The sequence below is a fragment of the Cavia porcellus genome, unplaced genomic scaffold (assembly GCF_034190915.1).
Source record: "Cavia porcellus strain 051 isolate PalLab524CR breed Dunkin Hartley unplaced genomic scaffold, mCavPor4.1 scaffold_1, whole genome shotgun sequence".
Classification (NCBI taxonomy): Eukaryota; Metazoa; Chordata; class Mammalia; order Rodentia; family Caviidae; genus Cavia; species Cavia porcellus.
In genome coordinates, this window is record NW_026947484.1 from 56499167 (window position 1) to 56520956 (window position 21790).

At 43.8% G+C, this 21790-nt stretch overlaps 1 protein-coding gene across 8 annotated transcripts in view; it reads right to left on the reverse strand.

The window, feature by feature from the left end:
- The window catches only part of Cep152 (centrosomal protein 152), a 76695-nt gene that overhangs the window by 7425 nt on the left and 47480 nt on the right, over positions 1-21790 (reverse strand). For 7 of the 8 annotated variants that reach the window (XM_063248387.1, XM_023565925.2, XM_063248371.1 and 4 more), the window contains 6 exons: positions 20863-21048; positions 19374-19658; positions 17860-17991; positions 8927-9577; positions 6004-6133; positions 1716-1883 (listed from right to left, as the gene is read on the reverse strand). In XM_063248387.1, the coding sequence (XP_063104457.1) occupies positions 1716-1883; positions 6004-6133; positions 8927-9577; positions 17860-17991; positions 19374-19658; positions 20863-21048 (1552 nt within the window). The remainder of the gene's footprint in view (positions 1-1715; positions 1884-6003; positions 6134-8926; positions 9578-17859; positions 17992-19373; positions 19659-20862; positions 21049-21790) is intronic. The other variant, XM_063248376.1, reaches the window with a different exon arrangement.

Below are 21790 nucleotides of genomic sequence, written 5' to 3' on the forward strand. Positions count from 1 at the left end.
CCCTGTGACCATGGTCCAGTCACCGCTCCTTATCAGCCCATGTTTTGAGGGAAGCGATGACTTTTGGGGATTACTTCACAGTCCCTGAGCTACAGAAACTGTCTGCTTCACACATCACTATGAGAAATAACTAACGGTCACAGTGTGCAAGGCCAAACAGTATTTGCTTATGAAAAATAATCTTACCCAACTGCTACTGCCACTAAATTGTTCAGCGCATCTTAAAGAGCTGTACTTTATCTGCACCTACACAAAGGCCTCACTGGCTCCGCTGGCCTCGGAGAACCAAGGGTCACAGAGAAGCAGCGCTGTTAAATGTTTGTCTCCATGTGGTGAAAGGCCTGCCTGGCTATCTCTGGTGGCAGCAGGGGGCAGGGGCAACTGCTCAGGTGACACTGACCAAGGCTGTACTTGATGCTGGGCACTGGGGCGCCATCCCAAGCACGTGGACAGGGCTTGACTCCTGGCACATGGAGTCTCACCCACACGGGGAGTGAGGCAGTCAACAATCACAGAGATGGTGATGAGAGACAGCACGGGTGCTACGAGGACCGCGGCTCGGGAGGCCCTGGCCAGGGATTCGGCGCCTAGTGAGAGGCCAGGCGGGGTCTGCCTGGCAATGAGATTAGAGTGCTGATCAACAGAAAGGACAAGGAACTCAGAGCCCAGAGACAATGACAGCACTGTGACCGATGCTTAGACTATGCCACGGCTTTACTGTGAGAGGAAGAGGGCTGGAGAAGCCAGGAGTGGCTGCGCACACCTATAATCCCAGCACGGAGGGAGGCTGAGGCAGGAGGATCACCAAATATGAGTTTCACTTGGGTAACTTAGTGAGACTCAGAGCGGACGTAGCTTGGCGGCAGAGCATTATGGATCATGTGACACTTCAGTGTTGGTAGTCAGTGATGAAGAGCTTTTAACAAGGATGGGTCACAACTCAGCTGCCCTATGAATGACAGGTGGACAGCTCAGGAGTGACTCCCACTGTCCAGGCGAGAGGAAGGGAATGCAGAAAGCAAGTGAACCCACCCGCCTGCTCTCTGTGGACAACACACTCAGGGTTGCTCTGCATTCAGAGACTGGTACTGGTGGGCTCCATCCCCGTGAGGGTGGCTGGGACAGGACAGACCCTTGTCTCTGGGAAGTCTGCACAGAGCAGCGGGCAGCCAGCCAAAGGTCACGGACGAGGAGGGCTTTGCCGTGGGGAGCAGAGTAGCCAAAGAGCGCAGGGCGGGAAAGTACAGGACAGGACAGGGAAAGGAAAGCACGGCCAGAGCAGGAACCTGAAACCCGGGAGATGAGAGGACCTCGGACCAGGGGCGGGGTGAGGAGGGAGGGCGCCCCTTCCAATGCAGCCTGGCAGTGCTGTGACGCCAGCCCGGCCCTACTTGCCTCTGCTCCTGCCTTTCTCCCGGGTGCAGCGCCCTCTCCCTGGCCAGGGCCCAGCCGGCCAGCCATGGAGCAGGCGGCCCTGCAGAGCCGAGCACTCGGCCTGAGGCCCAGGGACCCTCGGCAGGGAAGGAAGAAAGCAATGGACGCATTCGGGGAAGTGACGCTGTCCCCATCTGATCTACTAACAACGTGGTTAGTAAAAAGGAGATGCGCCCCCCAAAGAGAATTGGGGTGCACATCAACAGAACCGTCATGTTGGAATATTCCAACAAAGATCAAAGCGCTTTATCCTGGTGGCGGCATGGCCTTTCGATGCTGACCTCCAATCTTTTCCACCACGGCTTTGTGCTTCCTCTCCAAATGCTGAAGATGCCTGCAGCTCCTCTCCAGTTTCCGTTTCAAGTCTTGGCATTCTTGCTTTGACTTTTCAAGTTCTTGGGAGCACTGTCCACAGCACAGATCCTTAATTTCAGGGACCTCTTTCTTATCTGCAAAAATTAAATGATGAAACTTCGTCATTGTAGACTGAGAGAAAAGAAAGGAAAAAGGAAGGGAAGAGATAGAACAAGGTGAGGTGACTCAAGACAAAAAGCTACGGTGTATCTCAGAGTCTGATGCTTTGGACAGAGGCCTGGCTTAAATCCTGTTCACTCCCAACTGGCTGTGGACTCCAAGCAAATTACTTCTCCTCTCTGAGGCTTGTCCTTAAATAGGCAGAACTGGACAGTACCACCTGCCGTGAAACCCAGTGCTCAGATGTTAGTACTGACCCCACTCCCCACTGGAAAGAACCTTCGAGAAAGGGCTGCCTCCCTGTTGGACAAAGTAACGAGCCTGAACTACCCTGTTGTGCCAAAAAGCAAGTGAGTACTCAGAAGCACAGGCATGTCACGAGGACACAGTGTCAGTCCGAAGGGGTCCCACTAGCTGAATCTCAGACCATCTGACCCGACTTACACAGTGCTGGGTAAAGAGGAATTTGTAAGTCAAACCAAAAAGCTTGCAGGGTGGTTGGTAAGGAGGTTGGTGGATGGACAGAAGGGCACAAAGAGATAAGGACACACACAGGCAAATGACGGGAAATGACAGGTTTTTCATTACAACCACAGGCAGTGGCAAAAAGCAGATGCAAGTCTGCAGCTGGAAAGATGGTCACTCTTTAAGCACCGTGGTAAAGACTAGATTTGCTAAGAACCACCAATGATGGCCAAATCTGAGAGCTTAATGAGGGTATTTACATGGTCTTGTTGTGTCTCTTCACAGGGTGCTCATTGGTTGAAAAGGAGAAAAAAGCCCAACAATGATGTGATGAAGAAATGAAGCAATGTGGGACCAGACGATCCAAATTAAACTCACCCACTCCTGAATGTGAAAACCTGTCGCCCACGCAGGGTGCCAGTCGGGAACGCGCAGTCTGAACCAGTCATGAAGAAACGTAAAAGAACCCAGAACAAGAAAGGTTCAGGCAAACAAGGGTGATGCAATGAGCTGTTAGACCGAGAGGCTGAGGAAAGGGAGACGAAGAGACGGACCGGTGAATGTAATTCCGGGTCCCAGACAGGTCCTCGCACTGGAGGGGAAAACGTGGTGCAAGACGTCACTGGGTCGAACAACAGCACTGCAGCACAAACAACAGCACGTGTGGGTGCTTTGATCTAGTGTCCAATTTACAACACTCAGGCTATGCGAGGAAATGTTCCTATTCATAAAAGGTCACAGTGTATCTATCTTATCCTCAAATGGCTGAGGTGGAAAAAATGGAAATTAATATATACACACATACACTGAAGAGCACAAAATGAGGTAAAATGTTATATACGATATAGCCAAAGGGCATATGAGCGTTCTGGGCAACTATTTTATTTTTGTCACTTTCCTGTAAGTTTGAAATTATCTCCAAATCCCATTTTATTTTGTCTTTTTGAGACAGGGTTTCACTGTGCAGTGCAGGCTGGCTTTGAGCTTTGCATCCCAGGCTGGTCTCAAGCTTGCGCCACTGTGCCTGGCTTATCTCCAAATTTTAAATAATCATGTTTTTAAACTGTTAGGAGATACAAGTATATAAGAATAATTGGGTGTTGTGCCAGCACACAGAAAACACATGATAAATGACAGCTATGGACACCAGTAGTAACACAGAATTTCAAACATTAAAAAAAAAAATAAAAGGTATCTTAGATAAATGCAAATCATCCAGGTACCACAGACTGATACTATATTTCTTGAGATACTGGTGTAAGCTTGGAAACCAAGCAATTGTTCATTGGCAAGAGAACCCAAAAGTATAGTCATAAGAGAAACCTCTACGCAGTACAGAAAATGAATGAACCAGAGATCAGTGCGTCTGCATGGACAAACCCTAGTAACATCAGGGTACGCAGAGGAAAAAAGCAACGTACAGAATAGAATGAGCACAAAATCATTTTTTATGTTTAGACAAAAAATAAAGCAATGATTTAAAGCTATATATATATTTGATCAAAAGATTAGAAAGCTAATTTTTTTTTTTTGAAAACTAATTTTTAAACAATCAACAATATCTGTTCCCTCGGGTTGGGTGATGTGGTGGGCATGGAACTGCAGACCAGCAGCCTTGGGGCCAAGCTGCCGCTGAAGCGGGTGGTGAATTCCTAGTCCTTAGGCTTCACCACCCACCAGTGCATTACACTTTGTGCAAGTGTCCAGTATTCCATAGTTAACATACCATACCGTTGATGGTAGTGCTCCCTAGTGGTAAGATCTTAAAGGACTTTTTTTTTTGTACCAGAGAATTAAACCCTAGGCCTTTAGCAGGGCTCTCCCTCAGTCTTTTTTCCGTTTATTATTTTGAGCCAAGTTCTCATTAAGGTGCTAAATTGCCCAGGTTCTTGCAATCCACCTGCCTCAGCCTCCAAGTGCGGGGATTATTTGGTGTGTGCCACCACTGTGCCTGGCAGGGCTTTATCTTTTAGTATATACTTTAGATTCAGTTCTTGCTCATGAATTTATTAGTGTTTGTTTTAATGAAAAAAGATTGAAAAAGAAAACCAAAGACAAAATCTTTAATAGTTATGATTTGTCTTTACCCCAAACCAATTTCTTTTATAGGACAAAATTTCACTCCTAGGACTTCCTTAGAAAGTAACTTAAAATTTGTTTCTATGTCACATATGAAGACATATTTCTCAGCCAGGGATGGTGTTACACATCGGCGATCCTTGGGAGGACCGCTGCAAGTTCAAGGCCAGCCTGCACTGCACAGTGAGTTCAAGGCCAGCCTGCAGCTTGCACTACAAAGCAAGAACCTGTCTCAAAAAAAAAAAGAAAGAAAGAAAATTTAAAAAAAACGTGTATGGTGCGTGCGTACATGCTATTCCGTTTCTGATATAAAATATAAAGTCAGACGAAAGATACAAAGTAATGTAGAATTACTACCCAACTAACTGGCAATAAGATATTCCTATTTGAATTGGAAATAAGGAAAAGTGATCTGGAATCGGTGGGAAAAATTTCAGCTATCAGCTGACCATCAGCACAGGCAGAGGAGCCGAGCTGATCAGACACTGCTGAATCAGAAACGTGTGCAGAGGAAGGGAGATATAGGACATGTGATCTGCCCTGGCCACTGTTAGTTCTTCTCCAGGTTGCAATGGAAACAGCAAACAAGAAGCAGTAAAGGACAGTGCACACGTGTGTTAGTGTGTTCAAGGCACGAGCAGGCTACAGAGAGCCAATGGCTGAAAAAAGGCTGAGACACGCAAAGGACGTGCCATTTCCGAGCTCAGAAACCCCAGGGACCAGGCAGGACAAGTCCCTCGCTGCTCAGTAACAGCGCTCTGAACACAAGCGGCTGGGGTCCGAGCATGACCTTATTTTCCCATCATGACCAGTTTAAGCCACTAAAAAAAAGTCAAAGTATGAATTCTTCAGATGTTGTTTGAGAATACACAGGACTTACCGTTCACATGCCGCGTGTTGGGAAAGAAATTAAAAAGCACTACCCCTGCCCTGAAAAAATAAACTCCACACTAAACTAGGAAAACATCTAATACACTTAAGAAAGAATTGCACTGAACAAGGATTGAAACCCAGGCATGGTGGCGCACCCCTGTAATCCTAGCACTCTGGGAGGCTGAGGCAGCAGGATCACAAATTCTAGCCTCGCCTGGGCCATTTAGTGACTCAAGAGGGACCCTGCCTCAAAAAAATAAAAAGCCTGGGGAGTTAGCTCAGTGTAGAAACCCTAGGCCCAATCCCCAGAATTGCAAAACACAAACAAAAGGAGAAACAAAAAACGAGGATTGAAATTCACATCAGAAATCTGAATGAGAGTATCTCCACTACCTGGCAGTTCTTTTATGCAAAACCCTGGTTTCCCAACAGGAGGGAACAAAAGTGTGACTCCTCCATGGAAACTCTCATCATTCTCCTTGCAGTAAGAATCCTTGTGCAAGGAGAGAAATCCACACAAAGGCAGAAGTCAATCAGCCCTGTGTCTAAGTGCAAAAGGCATCCCACAAGCGGAACAGTCCAGTCAGATAAAATTTCATGTCCTCGAGTCCCCAAAGCCAGCCTCTGTGGTGGTGACTGTGGACGCTATCAAACCTGATGGAAATGAAATCCAATTACCAGCTCCTGGGGCTGCTTCCAGCAACGCTGAGGGCTGGGCATCGGGTCCTGCAGGGGGTCTGGGCTGAGGCGCTGGGACCCCGGGGTCTCCTCTGCTGGCAGGGCCTATGGAAGGCTGGGCCGTGCTCCTCTGAAATACATCACCTTCATCATTAATACCTCATGAAAATCACCACACACATGTCTATTTAGCATATTCAGAGGAAAAACACAAAAAGGACTCTGCTCCTGTCACCGTGCAAAGGACTGGCTCCAATGACCACAGAGCCAATCAGTATGCTTAAGGGAACAGTTTGTACCTTCACACACGAATTTGTGACCATTGGGATGGTTTATGTGACTGAACTGCAGGAAATCAAAATTCTTCTTGCAAATCCAGAACAGTTTTGTTGCATCAGGGTCAAATTCATTTGCAAGGGTAACACCTCCTCCAAGTTGAAAACAACAAAGCAACTTTTAATTGACAGGTTACTTACGTGCTCCTAAATGCTTGTGCACATGAGTCTTTGGGGAGGAAAGGCCGGCTGTGTTCCCAGTGGAAGACGGAACCCTGAGGCTCAGCTAAACTGAACATCTTTGGCGGCCCTTCCCTCAGCAACACGTGCAGGGAACGTGCTGTATGACAGGTGATACAACTTCCTTACAAAGCTCACTGATTTTAAGGCAATATCCTCATTTTGGACAATGGAGCACATGCTATTGATAAATCAGTGACACTGTGTATTAGACTGCAAAAGCCCTGGTCCTGAGGGTAAGAAATGCACTTACAGGGGGATTGGAGAGCCTCTCTACAGCGATGGCAGAAGGGCTGCTCGGGAAATACGGGAGGGAAGGTTTATTATACACCCTGAAGGCTGAGAGCTAAAGGTGCAAAGGAGTAACCCAAGCTCACCCCAGAGGCAGTCAGCATCTCTGGTTTCCACTCAGAATCAGCAGAAAAGCCAAGATGACCCAAATAAATAAGCAAATAAATAAATAAAATTTTAAAAGGTAGGAAAGCAATCTTTCATCCTTAGATTTAACCTGATCTTCAGTTAGAGGAGATAGAATATGCATCCTTCAATTTGCCCCAAAATTCTGTTCCAGTTGATATTTTTTTTACTCACTGTCAACTATCATGTTAAAGTGTTTTGAAAAGACATTATTTCTTAGAAACTACATTTTTCATTCGCTGTATTCTCTCCATCTTAGAAAACTTTTGATTCTTTTATTCATTTTAATGAGGACTTTAGACACATAATGTTTACTCTTTTCACTTCTATGAACAATTTAAATACTACAATTTTAATACATTATAAATCTATTCCTCACATTATGCCGGGTCAATTGCAAATTCATAATCATTGCTTTACCTTGACTCCTGCGTTAGCTCAGAAGAGGCAGGAGGTCAAATGTGACTTCTATGACAGATGCCAGAGTAGGCATTTCAGTCATCCCTTTTCTCAGAACAGAATCCAACCCACCCAACCAAAGCTGTAAAAGTCTATATTCTTAGCCAGATTATATGAGTCTGTCTCCGCAGACTTATAAGTCATGTTAAGTCACATAGATGATCTTATACTGTTTACACAGCCCTGTTTAAAAAAAAAAAAAAAAAAAGACTCCAGGGTTGATTTCATATGAAGTTCAGAACATTCTGAAAGCCCAGAACATTTCCAGCGTGGCAGGGTGGATATGAACAGTAGGAGAAATGTGCTGATGCTGTAGTTTAAAGCAGAAACTATCTTTGTAGGACGGCAAATTTGAAAGTATTATAAGTAATTTTCTCTCTACTTTTGTCTGAACCCTGCTCCAGAATTTTCCTTGTTTTTGCCATCTATTTTCTCCAAAGACACTCAATAAACTACCAAGCACTGCTCGCAGGCTGCCATCTTAGCTCCTTGGCATCGTCTTTGCGAATTCAAGGATGAAAGCAACCCCCAGGAAGAACGATCTTTCAGACTCCTCTGGCCTAAAATTCTATGCGGTTTCCCATGCAGGATGCAGAAAGCCCACACTGTTTCAGGTATCCTACCCCACTAAGGAATTCAGCAGGGACTTGAATTCTCTTTCAGATGGACAACTTAATATATGTTTGCCCAAAGTAATAAGTCATCATCACCAAGTGCTGGAACTCAGATTTCTTTCCTAGTTGCTAACTCTTTCCTGTAGGTACTAATAACAAACGCTCCGTTCTGGCCTTGAATCATGATATTTTGACAGACTTTAACTCTTATCTCCACTCTTCTCTCAGACAATCCTCATAAGATTGGCATTTTTTCCATCACTAAGTCCAAATGTTGAAACTGGCTATTACAAGACCCAGATCATCATTCTGGACCTTTCCTGCATACCTAATTCTTTAATCACACAGAAGCTGGACTTTGGCTTTACCACACCTTCCACACGAGCTAAATGCTGGTCTCAGAAAGTACTTACACAACTAAAGCAGTACACGCACATTTATACTGCACCAGTGAGGCCAGACCTGAAGGTTTTGCATGAGTGAACCAGACCTCTCATTTGACGGTTTCTGCACCAATACTTTTTTGTGCTTGTTTGGCATTTTTTGCCTAAATAAACTGTAAGTTCACTGAGGGCAAGCACAGGTTTCCAAGCTCTTCAGAAGATTTTAAGAACCTCTAATTTAACATGCTATATTTCTTGAAGTGGTTGGGCCCAGAAGACAAAAATAAGGCTCTTATTGTTTTTAAAAAAAGACAGCTAGAGGCTAAAAGCTCTCTCATATTTGAACCAGTAAAGTTTCTTTGGCAAGAAAACATGCAATCCTACTACAAAATATTTTTTTAAACCACTGGTAAAAATACCAAGTCTTACAACCATTGAACTGTAAACATGAAAAAAGGAAAAAAATACCATGGCAACTCTGACAATCATCCTGAGGCTGTTGGATAGCTCTTTCCACTCGCTTGTGGGAACGTACCTTTTCCCATTCTGGCCCGGCATCTCCTGCATGTAAGCTAAGCATGCCTTGCAGGGCTTTCCTTATGCAGGCTTTTAGTTTCTTAAAATACTGCGTAGACGCCCACTTGGAAGAGCAAGCCAGCATGATTTCCAAAAGCTGCTTGTCCTCGGAACCATCCGCGTCCTCCTCCGGAGTGTCCCCTAGGAGGAGGCTAAGGGCCATCAGGATGTCCTCCTCGTACTGATGGATTTCGAGTTGGAGACGCCCGGCTTCCTGCATGGCCCATTCCCTCCGGCTCTGGTCTAGACAGGCTTGTAACTCGGTCTCCTTCTGCAAAAGCAGTTCTGCTTTTTGTCTCAAAAAGTCTTCTTTGGCTGCCGCAAGCACCTCGTTAATTTTATTTCGATGATCGTCTAAAAACTGCCGGTAATCCTGCTCGTTTTGCTCCTGCAGTCTGTGGATTTCTTCCTGCTTCTCTTTGTTCCACTCACTCCGCGCCTTGGCCAGCTCGGCTCTGACCGCCATGGGGAGCTCCTCGCTCTTCAGCTCCAGCTCCTTCTGCAGAGCGCGGATCTTCTCTTCCAGCTCTGGCCTGGGCGCAGCATTCTTCCTAGCGTTTTCCAGCTCGCTCCTCCATCTCTCTTTAGCTTCAGACACCGCAACTGAGAGCTACAGACAGAACGACAAAGGTTTTAGATGCACTCAGGATCCTGCTTGTCAGGAGCAAAATCAACCTATTCCATGTGAACGTGACAGGAGATTTAAAGTCCAAATGAAAGGGAAAAAGTAAATATAGATATGTTATTATTCTATACAATATAGTAGATACACACTTATAGGACTTTCCCTTCATTTTAAAATCATCTAATAGTTTTACTTATGATATTTAAAAATCAGTTTCTTGACAGGGGACCAGAAGTTGAAAATGCAATATATACGATAAATGTTTACATAGATATATCTCCAAAACTAATTTCAGAAAAATAGTTCATATTAGGTTTTTTGGGTGGTTTTTTTGGTACTGGGAATTGAACTCATGACCTTGTGCTTTCCAGGCAGGCACTTACACGGCTGAGCTAAACCCCCGGTCCCTTCATGTTACTATTTTAAATACAGATACAGTCTCAAATTTTATCTAAGGCCCTCCACAAATTAAGAACCTTTTACTTAGAAGCAGCCTCATAAGGAAATCTTACTATTACTTACTGATAAATCATGCAGTTTTAGTGGTTAGTACAGCTCATCAAATGACTACGAAGTGGAAAAAGTCATTTTTCATTCATCTCATTTTTGTCACAGAAATAAGAAGTAGATAACATGATAGTACATAATTTAAAAAACCAGGGCTCTGCCTTTAATCCCAGCACAAGGGCTGAAGAGGGAGGACAGAGGCTGGAATTCCGCGATTGCAGGCTGTTCCTCAACTTCCCCATCCACGTGACTGAGAATCACGATGCCAACCCAGGCACACAAGAGATCATCCAATGGAAGCGCCCAACCCAGAGCCCTAGAATGACACAGATTCAAACATTATGCAGCCTTTATTACTTCTGCACACATGGCCTCGAGTTTGTCACCTCAGACCATTGACTTTTCCTGTTGTCTGGGTAAGGACCCACCCTGAGTGCTTTTTACTTCTCATCTTCCCTGTGTTCACAGTTCCAAGGACACAGAGCATCTCGAGGCAGAACCGAGCATCTCCGCAGCCCTGACCTCGACAGTGGTGCCTATGATGAACCAGTATCATGCCAAGGCTCGGGATGAGGACGGGGAACATCTGCTTACAGTTTTCCGCTAAGAGCACGCACCACCTTCGGTGAGCTTTACCACAGAGTTCACCACAAATTCCTCTGCCACCAGCATACTGATTCCTCATGACGTGAAACGTGTCAACACAGTGTTTTTAGAGGAAACAGCTCAGAGTGCAATGGAGGCCTAGGAGTCCCTGCCAGGGGACCTGCACAGAGGTAGAGGTCGTGGGTCCCCTGGAATCTGGAGGACCTGCCCAGCCTTACTGAACGTCTGCGTCCTTGGTGGGGGAAGTTCTACAGGATAGGACAGGACTTATCAGCCCAACAGTTCCGAAACTTTATTGCACATTAGAAACAGCCAAAGAGCTCTTTAAAAGGACCAATGCCTAACTCGGTCAACACACAACTCAATGCAGAGGCTGAGGGCGGCAGCCAGGCAACTGGATGTTTCTAAGGATCCTTGTGTGATCCCAGCTACCACAGTTGGGGAACCACAGCACCAATGTAATTCCTTCCAAATTAAAGAAACTGGCTTTTCCTTAAGTACGGCCTAACCTTGTAGACAGAATGATGCAATAACACATGAGTCCTTTGCAACTTTTTGTTACACACCAGATTATTCTCCAAAATGACAGTGTCCCAGGCTGGGGGTTCCACCCTGGAGACTGCAATCTGTGTGCTGGATTCAAAGGAAAGGATTTATACATTAAGCCCAAAAAGGCACCTTAGATTGCAATCAAGCAAGCAGAGTGGTGAGCAGCAGAGAAACAGCCTGAGATTGCTGCCCAGATGCTGGAATATAGGAACATGAGGAAGACGAAGAGGAGGAACGTGGACACAAGGTGACTGCTGGTGATCCCAGAGGCCTCCCCAGAGAGATGCAGCAGTGGAGAGGAGATGCAAAGAACCACACTGGCTGACCATGAGTGCTGAGGGCTCAGTCCTCCCACACAAGAGAGTAATTGGCTGGGAGCCATCTAGGTGAGAAGTTGACTGAGCTGAGAACTCAGAGCAGCCCCTGGCTGGGCTGAGGCCCGCAGAAGGTGCACGGATAGCTGTGGGCTGAGTGGCTCTGGTCTTGGGCCCCACAGCCACAACACAGATTGGACTTCAGGGGAAATAAAGGTGCAGGCTTGCTGAGATTATTCACTATCGTGCCACAAAACTACTGCTGGTCTGCTGGGACAGATCAACACGGACCTGGCCTCTGTCTCCCCATGCTGTCTACCAGTGACAGCAGACACAGACTGGGAAGGGACTCATTTTTTTCCTCTCTCTTATTGTTTGTTGTTTTGGTTGTGGCTGTTCTTTTTTCTCATTCATTGTATAATCTTGTTCTATATAAGTGTGAATGTGGTTCCTCGCCTCTTTCTGGTCCTGTTTTGCTCTTTCTTCTCTCTCTCCCTTCCCTTCCCCTCCAGTCTTAGCAGCAGTTTCCCAAAGCCAGCATGATCCACCTTTATCCTACAGTCTTATGTCCAATCTCTTCCTCTGCTACTTCTCAATTTTTTCCCTAAACCTCTTTAAATTTTACCTCCTGAGGGTAAAATTGACATATTAAGGACTGATATACTGCATAACAATTTTCTGTTTTGTTTTAGATTTTGTAATATAACCAGGCAAATTAGTAATTACCACAGCCTGTCATTTTCTACACTGTGATTATCATTACTGTTACTGTTAATTGTACCACTTTAACCAAAAATGACATAATTGTTCTAAACAGCTGTTCTCCCTGGTATTCCAAGACTGAGATTGACTAAGGGTCATAGAAAATACACTGGCACAGGGCCAAAGAACCAGGGGCTGGGCCAACCAGGCAGCAACTTCTCATCCCCAATAAACTAAAGAGGTAGGTTCTTGCAACAACTCAAAACCCAAAACCCACCTACAGCTAAAGACACCTCAGAGAAGTAGCCATTCCTACAGGTTCTAAATACTAGCAATAAAGCAACCCACCACAGGCAATTTATAAGCATCAACTCAAGAATTAAAAAAAAAAAAAATTGAGAAGACAAGATGCAACTCCAGACATCCAGCTCACCAAAGGCAAACCTGGGGGCAATGAGGTGGGACAATCTGAAAGCCTCTCCCCTGGCATCTCTGAAATGGGAACCACAAAGCAACTGAATGAGGGTCTGGGAAAAATCAAATCATAAATAACTGTTCAAGGGGCTGGGGATTTAGCTCAGCGGCATAAGCACCTGCCTTGCAAGAGGCAGTTGTGAGTTCGAACCCCAATACCGATTAAAAAAAAAAAGAAATAACTGTTCAGGCAACTGCAGAAATGGTGTCCACAATAAAAGGTGTATTTAGTGGCTCCACAGCAGATACAGATACAAAAAGGAGGAGCTTAAGAGAATGATGGATACCACGAATGCTCAACATAGGAGAGAAATGGAATTCATGAGACAGATTCAAGCAGATTCAAGCAGATTTATTCAGGAGAATAAAAATTCCACTGAAAATATCCACAGCACAATCAGCCAATGGGAGGACAGAATTTCAGATACAGAAGACAGGCCTGTGGTTAGCAATCATAAAAAGAAAGATTTCTTTAAAATGGCAAGGGACTCAATGAGAACTCAATCTAGCAGCACCTAGATTATGCAAAGAACCATAATTGAGTCAACGAAAAAGGAGATAGCACAAATTACACACACACACACACACACACACACACACACACACACACACAACTGTTCACAAACGTCACAGCAGAAAACTTGCCTGGAAGGGAAAAAGAATTTGACATACAGATAAGTGAGACATATAGAACTCCAATTAGTATGATCAAAAATTTTCTATAACCAGGCATATCATGGATTCCAGAAATCAACATAAAAATAGAACATTCAAAGCTGTTAGGGAAAAAGAAACAAGTCACCTATAGAGGAAAGCCCATCAGAATCAGCTGACGTCTCAGCACAAACTCAAGTCAAGGAGAGCTTAGAGTGAAATATTTCAAGTTCTAAAGGAAAACAACCTCCAACCCAAACTATAATGTACCCCACAAAGCTATCTTTCAAAACTGATGGAGAAATAAGATACTTCCACAACAAAGAACACTTAAGGAAATTTATGACCACCAAACCAGCACTCCAAATGTTTTGAAGGACACTGTAGAAAGAAATAACAAGTACTACAGCTCCATGATCCCAACAGAAAGAATCCACCAGGCAATGCGAACAATTAATTAGAGGGAGGGTAAAAAACGGTGGGGAAGGCAACAGCAGGAAAATAATGACAAGGATAAGTCAACACATATCAGTTATAACCTGCAATTCAACAATCAAAAGACACAGACTGGCAGATGGGTCAAGAAGCAAGATCCAACAATATGCTGCTTACAAGAAAAACATTTAATTCAAAAAGAAATTCAGACTGAAAGTCAAAGAATGGGAAATAATATTCCATGTAACAGGAAACCAGAAAAACACAGAGCTAGTTACTCTTGTTGCAGACAAAGTGAGTTTCAAACCAAGACTGATTAAGAGAGAAAAAAAAGGTTACTACATTGTTGTAAAGGGATCACTCCAACAGCAAGAGATAACTATCATAAATACATATGCAACAAATACCAGTGTACCCAACTATATAAAACAAATATTAATGGACATCAAAAATCAAATAAACACTAATAGAACTTATTGGGGGATCTCAGTACCCCTCTGAGACAAAAAGATCAACTAGACAAAAAAAACCCCACAACAAATAAATATTAGAATTGAACCAAATTTCTGAAGAAAGGGACTCAGTAGATGTCTAGAGTGTTCTACCCTGCAACATCAGAATACACGTTCTCTTTTTCTTTTTCTTTTGTTTTTTTCGTTTTTTATTGGTACCAGGGATTGAGCTCACGACTGCCTGCTTGCAAGGCAGGCGCTTATGCCGCTGAGCTAAATCCCCAGCCCCAGAATACATGTTCTCTTCAGCTGCACATACAACACTCTCCAAAACAGACCACATACCAACTCATAGAATATGTTTAAGTAAATGCAAAGGAATTGAAATTATCCCATGCACATTATCAGACGATAGTGCAGTGAAATTGGAAATCATTGGCAAAAGAAACCACAAGAAATTCATAAGCACAAGGAAATTAAGTAATACCCTCCTGAACAACCAATAGATCACAGATGAAATTAAAGAAGAAATTAGTTTCTACAATTAAATGGTAATGACAATACAAAACATAGGAACTTACGGGACACAATGAAAGTAGTCTTAAAAAGGAAATGTATAGCAGTGAATAACCATATCAGGAAAACAAAGAAAGCACAAATAAACAATGTTGAATCTCAAGTTTCTAGAAAAAGAAGAGCATGCCAAGCCCAAAGCTCCTATAAGAAAGGAAATTATAGGTTAGAACACAAATTAATGCATTGGAGACTAAGAAAACAACACACACAAAAAAAATCAATGAATCAAAGAGCTGGTTCTTTGAAAGATTAAATAAAATCAACAAACTCTTAGCCAACCTTCCAAAAAAAAATAGGAAAGACTCAACCCATACAATTAGGAATAAAAAGGGTGAAATCACAATAGACCCTGCAGAAATCCAGAAAATCATCCATACTTACTTTGAGAACTTGTATTCTAATAAGATGGAAAATGTAGAAGAAATGGAAAGAGTCCTAGATACGTATGAATTACCAAAACTGACTCAAGAAGATATAAAAATCTTAATTAAGCCATTATCAATGAAATATGAGATGTAATTAAAAATCTACCAACAAAGAAAAGCCCAGGCCCTGACAGATTCACTGCTGTTTACAGAAGACCTAACACCACTACTTCTTAAACTCTCCACTGAAACTGAAGGAGAATGAATACTTCCACACTCATTGATTACCCTGATACCAAAACTGGAGAAGGATCCAACTAAGAAAAGAGAACCGTAGGTCAATCTTCTTAATGAACACAGATGCAAAAATCTTCAGTAAGATACTGGCAAATAGAATGCAGCAAATCACTGAGAAGATTATACGCTGTGACCAAGCTGGATTCATCCCAGGGATGCAGGGATAGTTCCATATATGTAAATCAAAAAATGTAATGCACCATAGTAACAGGGCCAAGGAAAAAACCATATGATCATCTCAATAGATGCAGAAAAAGCTTTTGACACAGTCTGGCACCCATTCATGATAATAATGCTATAGAAAATTGGAATACATGGTCTTTATCTCAATCTGATAAAAGCCATCTATGACAAACCAACAGCCAACATATTACTAAATGGACAAAACCTGAAAAGAATATATATACAGTCATAGTTAAATATGAATATTGCTTAATTAACTGAAGGAAAGTTGGTGCTAATATTGCTTGGAGAATTAAATGCCTACATCTTATACTCCGAGTAACTAATTTAAAGATAAAAGTGTGAAATACATTAATCATTGTTACTCTATTATCTTGTTTTGAAATTTTTTCTTGAAAAAGAAAAAGCACCTTAAGTTTGTTTCAGCTCAACTATTTCTAAGATGACAATATGTAACTTATCAACTAGTGATTTCTTACTATTTATTTTTCTGTAATTCTGTATTATTTCTACCCTTTTTTTCTGGGTTTTGTGTGGGGGGGGGTTGTTTCTTTCTCTTTAAATTAAAAAAAAAACAAAGTTTGTTTCAGCTCTTATTTCCCTAAGACCAAGAGGCATGAGTGTACTTCCATTCTTTTTTTTCCCTTCCATTTAGACTTATGAAGATCACCAGCTCATATGCTTACTTGGACTCTTGTTTTTCTTATAAATTTCAGCCAGCTCTTTATCATATATTAGTATTAATATTTCTCATTTACTTTCCTTTTTCTTATGGTCTTAATTTTATCTTACTAAAAATCAAAAATGTGGGCTGGAGATTTAGCTCAGCAGCATAAGCACCTGCCTTGCAAGAGTGCAGTACCAAAAAAGAAAAAAAAAAAAGGTGGGTGATAAAAATAAAAAATGTTTTCAACGTTTGTTTTAAACCTATTATTTCATTTTTGCCACTGTGTTTGTTGCCTCAAAAATGAGTTGTCAGAAGTATCTGAAACATTTAATTTCTCTTAATTTATGTTTTTACTTATGAATGTTTAACTCCATCAACCTAGACCTCATGTGATGCATGAAGAAGTAAACATAACTTTTCAAAGTGTCACCTGGCTATCCTGTGACTACTTACTATGCAATAACTTCTTATCCTCTTGTTTTGGAACAATTCACTAAGTTTTTCTTCATAGTTGGGCCTGTCTCTGCTGTCTGTGGTGTCCTGAATTAAAAACAGTTCTACTTCTGTGACTCAACACTGTCTGAATTGTCTGCCAATACAGTCTGTGTTAGAGCTCCTTTTCTAGAACACTAAAAAACGTCTACTCTCTTTTTATTTTTCCAAATAAATTTTAGAATTTTTGTTTCAAACTTTAAAACCATTTTCAGTTTGTGGCACTTGGGTAAGAAGAATTGCTTTAGCCCAGTAAATTAAGTTGGAAGACTATGCATGGCTATGACATCGAAGTTTCCCTTTCAAGGAACATGGCAACTCTGGAAAGCAGAGTTGGTGATTTGCCAGAGAGAATGTGCAGGAAAGCCACTGATACAGCACAGAAAACCTTCACACGTACGAGAGTACAATGTTTAGCTGTTACACTGGTAACTACCTGTTGTCAATCTCACCCAAAGATGGAATCCAACTTAATTTCTAAGTAAAGATTATCTTTCTCCCCATGAGCGTTTTGAGATGCCAAAATACCTATTTCTCCCTTCGCACACTGCTGACTGACAGATCAGACACCCCTGGGCAGGCCATAGCTAACGTCTTAAACACCCCACACCAGCACCGTAAGTCGGTACAGATTCCCAGGATGCAGGGGTGGGGTTAGTGTCAGCTTGTAGCTTCGGGATCTGCTTGGGGACTGGAGGAGCATGTTTCCAGCTGTGTCTGCCTGGGTTGTGGGGGCACCGCCCTGGGGTCTGTGACTGGTCCCTGGCCCTTTCCTCTCTGGCATTGTCCCACTGCTGTTTCCTAGTCACCATGCCCAGAAGAGCTTTGTTCCACCACACCTTCCCACCATGATGCTTCAGACCATGAAATGAATCCTCTAAAATCCTGAACCTCTAAGTTATAAGTGTCAGGTACTATGTCTCAGCGACAGGAGAGCCAGCTGATGGAGGAGTGGGAAAGAGCTCCTTGTGTTCCTCTGCAAGACCACCCTTACCCGCTTGGCCACGGAGGCCTCCTGCTGCTCCTCCCACTTCTTCCGCTCGGCTCTCAGGCGTGCTTTGTACTCTGCAAGCTCTGGCAGTTCCTCCAGCCACCGACGACGAGCATTTTGCACAGCTGTTTCTACCTGCAGGACATCACGGGAGAAAGAGGTAGAGGAGGTTTATAGCTTCAGAAGGCTTCATTTTCAAACAGCAGCCACAGTTGCATGCGTATTTCACTAACCCTATCCCTCACCCTATGTCAAGGTTCAGGGATCTTTTTCAGGTTAGAGAGGTTGTCAGGTGGTGTTAGGCTTTAGATCTGAAGTCGACCCCAAGCCTCTTGTATTTGGGAGGTGACTGGATCATGGGGGTGCCACAACTGATTTGCTGCTGGGAGGTGGGACCTGGTTAGACAGAGGCAGGTCATTATGGGCATGACCTAGGAGGACCCATCTTCCTCCCCGGCTCCTCCCTTCTCTCTCTGCTTCCTGGCCGCCATGACCTAAGCAGCTGTCCTCCCCCAGGCCCTTCCGCCATGCTGTTTCTGCATCTGAGCCAGCCAAGCATGGGCTGGGGAACTTCCCAAACAGTGAGCCAAGATAAACCTCCCCTGTTCAAAACTGTGGGTGTCACCAGCAAGAAAGTGACCAAGACTGGGGATCCATGAGGTCAAAACTATTTTCAAGATAATTCAAGGTACGGCCCTTTTCACTGCCACCTCTCCTATGTAAACAGCAAAGTGCTCCAGGAACAGTGGTCTGGGTTGACATCAGTGCTCTGACGGCAAAATGAAGGTTTGTTTTTGTTTTGTTTTGAACTTCTCAGATCTGTGTTCCATTATAGGGAAAAGAAACAAACCTGATGAAACAACCCTCTTCACAGTCCTGAGGTTTAAAAGTGTAAAGGAATCCTGAAACTAAAAACACTCAAAAATCACTGTAACACTCAAGAGAGATCTCACAGATAGTAACAGTCCCTACTCTGGTGACACAGGCTCCCCTTTCCTCAGGAGGACGTGTCCTGGAAGTGAGGTTATTTGCCCCAGTTAAAAGGTTCTGAGGAAGGGCCGGGCACTGCTCCATGACAGCTGATGGGAATTCCAGCCCCAGGCCCATAGGACGGGCACACCTGCAGCTCTGGGCATGCATGGGTCTCGACGCAAAAAGCTCCATCTATTCTGTGCTTCCGTTTACTAACCTATCACTACTTTATTCTAGAATAGTTTCTAAAATACTAGATGTAACAAACTTATAATTCAATTGTGTTTCTTTTAGCTGTTGAGCCATCTTTAACCTCGGGCACCTTAATGCTTCGATTTTAAAAGGAATAAAACTTGTTCCCTGAAATGATGCACAGAAAGGCTGAGGGGTGGCAGTTAATTTAGGACACAAATATAATAGTGAAAATTTTGGGAACAGCGGAACAGGTTTTGTACTCTAGAAATGCACACAAATTTCAAAGTTTAAAGTTAACAGGTTTCCAGCCCTGGGCAGCTCTAACTGTTTGGCACCATGGTGCTTATTACCTGTTTGGTGATATTCTCACAATATTTGAGTTCCAGGTCCATTTCGAGTTTCTTGAGGGCCCCCGGGTCAATTGCTTGCTTCTCACCCCCCGAGATGCACTGGACCTGGAGCTTTTGCTCTCCCACAGCCGCTGCCCCCGCCACCTTGGAAACGACACCCGGGGTGGCTGTGCATTGAGTCTGGCTGCCACAGTCTGAGGTCTTGTTTCTCGACGCCGCCTTTAGGGTCTCATCCAGCTTCGCCTGCCACACCTTCTCCAGCTGCTGAACTAGTTTCCGTTTGATCTGTTTTCAGAAGAAAAAGCGTATGAGAAGAAAAACAGTCAAACAAGTAGGAACTAGGATTACAGCTAGACAAAGCGGAAGCCCAGCTGTGCTTGAAACCCACCTAAACGCAGCTGGCGTGGCTGCATGGAGGTCAGGGATTTACTCAATGAAAACAGATTTCCAAGGAAGACTTGAAAGTTACATTTTGCCTTTAGAGGGGAAAAAAAAATCACATGGAAGGTTTGATTACAGAGTGCAGTCAGCCTCTTTTGCTCTCAAGATTCAACTCTCTGGAACTTTTGACACAACCACTACAAAGATGGCATAAAAAAACCACATATTAACATACTGTTAGTATGTATTTCATTTGTTTTCTGCCATCATCATACTACACTTTCCACAAAGCAGGCGCTGAGAAAATCGAAGCCCCAAACCTGAAACTGAATGATCTAAAAAATAGTTTCACTTGACTCGAGCACGTGAGAACCTTATTCGAAGGTGTTAAATTTTACTAGATGGCTGCATTGAAGAGACAGTCAGTACTGGAAAGGTGGTGATGAGTTTCCCACTCGGAGCAATGCTGCAGGGGTAGATGTGACTCAGGCCACACTGCAAAGCAGAGAAACTTGCTTTGTTTTTGACTTCCCACCCCCCACTCCCTGGACATCCAGGGCTCTCAAACTGCTGCCCTGGCTACGGGCTAATAACAAGACACTCTTGTTTTAAATAGAGCTGAGAATTTTTTTCATTTCCAAACAAGCATGTAAAATTATAATTTTGTTCTCAACTCTAGGATGCCATGAGCACTTTGTAACCGTGTGTGCTTCTTGGGCAATGGACATAAACCCAGCACGTGTTTTCTTCTCATCTATTGTATGGATTACTTATGGGTTAATTATAGATATTCTTCTAGAGTCATCAGAATCATTTTATAATATGAAATTTGACTTACACTTTCATTTTTGGGCCTCAAAGAAGTGCCTTGATAAACTGTTGCATCCTGAATTTAGAGGAAGATTCAAGAGGGGGTAATTTTAAAAAGTAAAAACTGGCACAGCCAGCCGAGGATAGCCCGGTTCTAAGAGGTGGCTGAGTGGATGGATGACCGTTTATGCCTCTTACAATGAGAGATTCTTTATATGGCCAGGAGGGACGAATGGTGCTCTACAGTCAAGGCCACATGTCATTAAACACAGCACGCAGAGAGAAACTGGACCCACACCTCCTTCTGCTCCGCGTCCCAGCGCGCCTTGGCTAACTTCACTTCATTCTCAATCCGCCGTTCAGTGTCAGTTTCCTGTTCTTTCTGCCACTTGTTTTTTTCCACTGCAAGCGCTTCTTGATACTTTTCTTCAAGCTCCAACTGAAGGCTGCTTATATGCTCTTCTTTTTCTTCCAACAGCTGTCTCTTTAAACAAAATTCAAGTAAGTATCTCTGCACAATACTAACGGTCTCCAAACAAAAAAAAAAAACATTTAAACTCGTGCACTGCCTAAACAGAAAAAAAGGTCCAACCCCGGAAGAGCAAGGCTCTGGCTTCCAAGGCCTTGCCAAGCCTGTGTCATAATCTGAATGCGTCTCCGAGGGTAGCATGGTCCCCGCTGCCTTATGGGCAAGCGCACAGACTCATCGGCTACTCCCCAACCCACAGGGCTTCATGTGCGTTTCCTTTACCCTTCTTCCTCTAGAGGTGCCAGGCTAATGCACAAGGGAAGGTCTGTGGGGGTGACAGGTCTGCACCCACAGCCCTCAGCACTGGTGACAGCACCCCCAAGGGGCTCAGCTGCAGGAGGCCACCAGCAGGTCCCCACCCGACCTGCTCTGGAGCCTGGTGAGGCACTGACACTGTGTCCCTGCGGGACACCTCCAAGAGAGCCAGCTGCTGTCCTGTGCTGCCTCTGTGGGGTGAGAAACAAGTCAAGTCTCTGAGTGCAATGGTGTCCCCATTCTCACGGGCTCAGAGACACTGCTGAGGGACTGTGTAAGCCCATGTCAAAAAAATAAGTCAAGAAAAACAAAAACTAGAGAGGAGTAAGAAATTAAACTTCTACTGCTCTGAATCCACTGTAGGTAAAACTACGAGAATGACAGGAGATGTTGTCTCAGCTCAGTGAATACACACCTGTTAAAGCTACACAACTGTGTATCC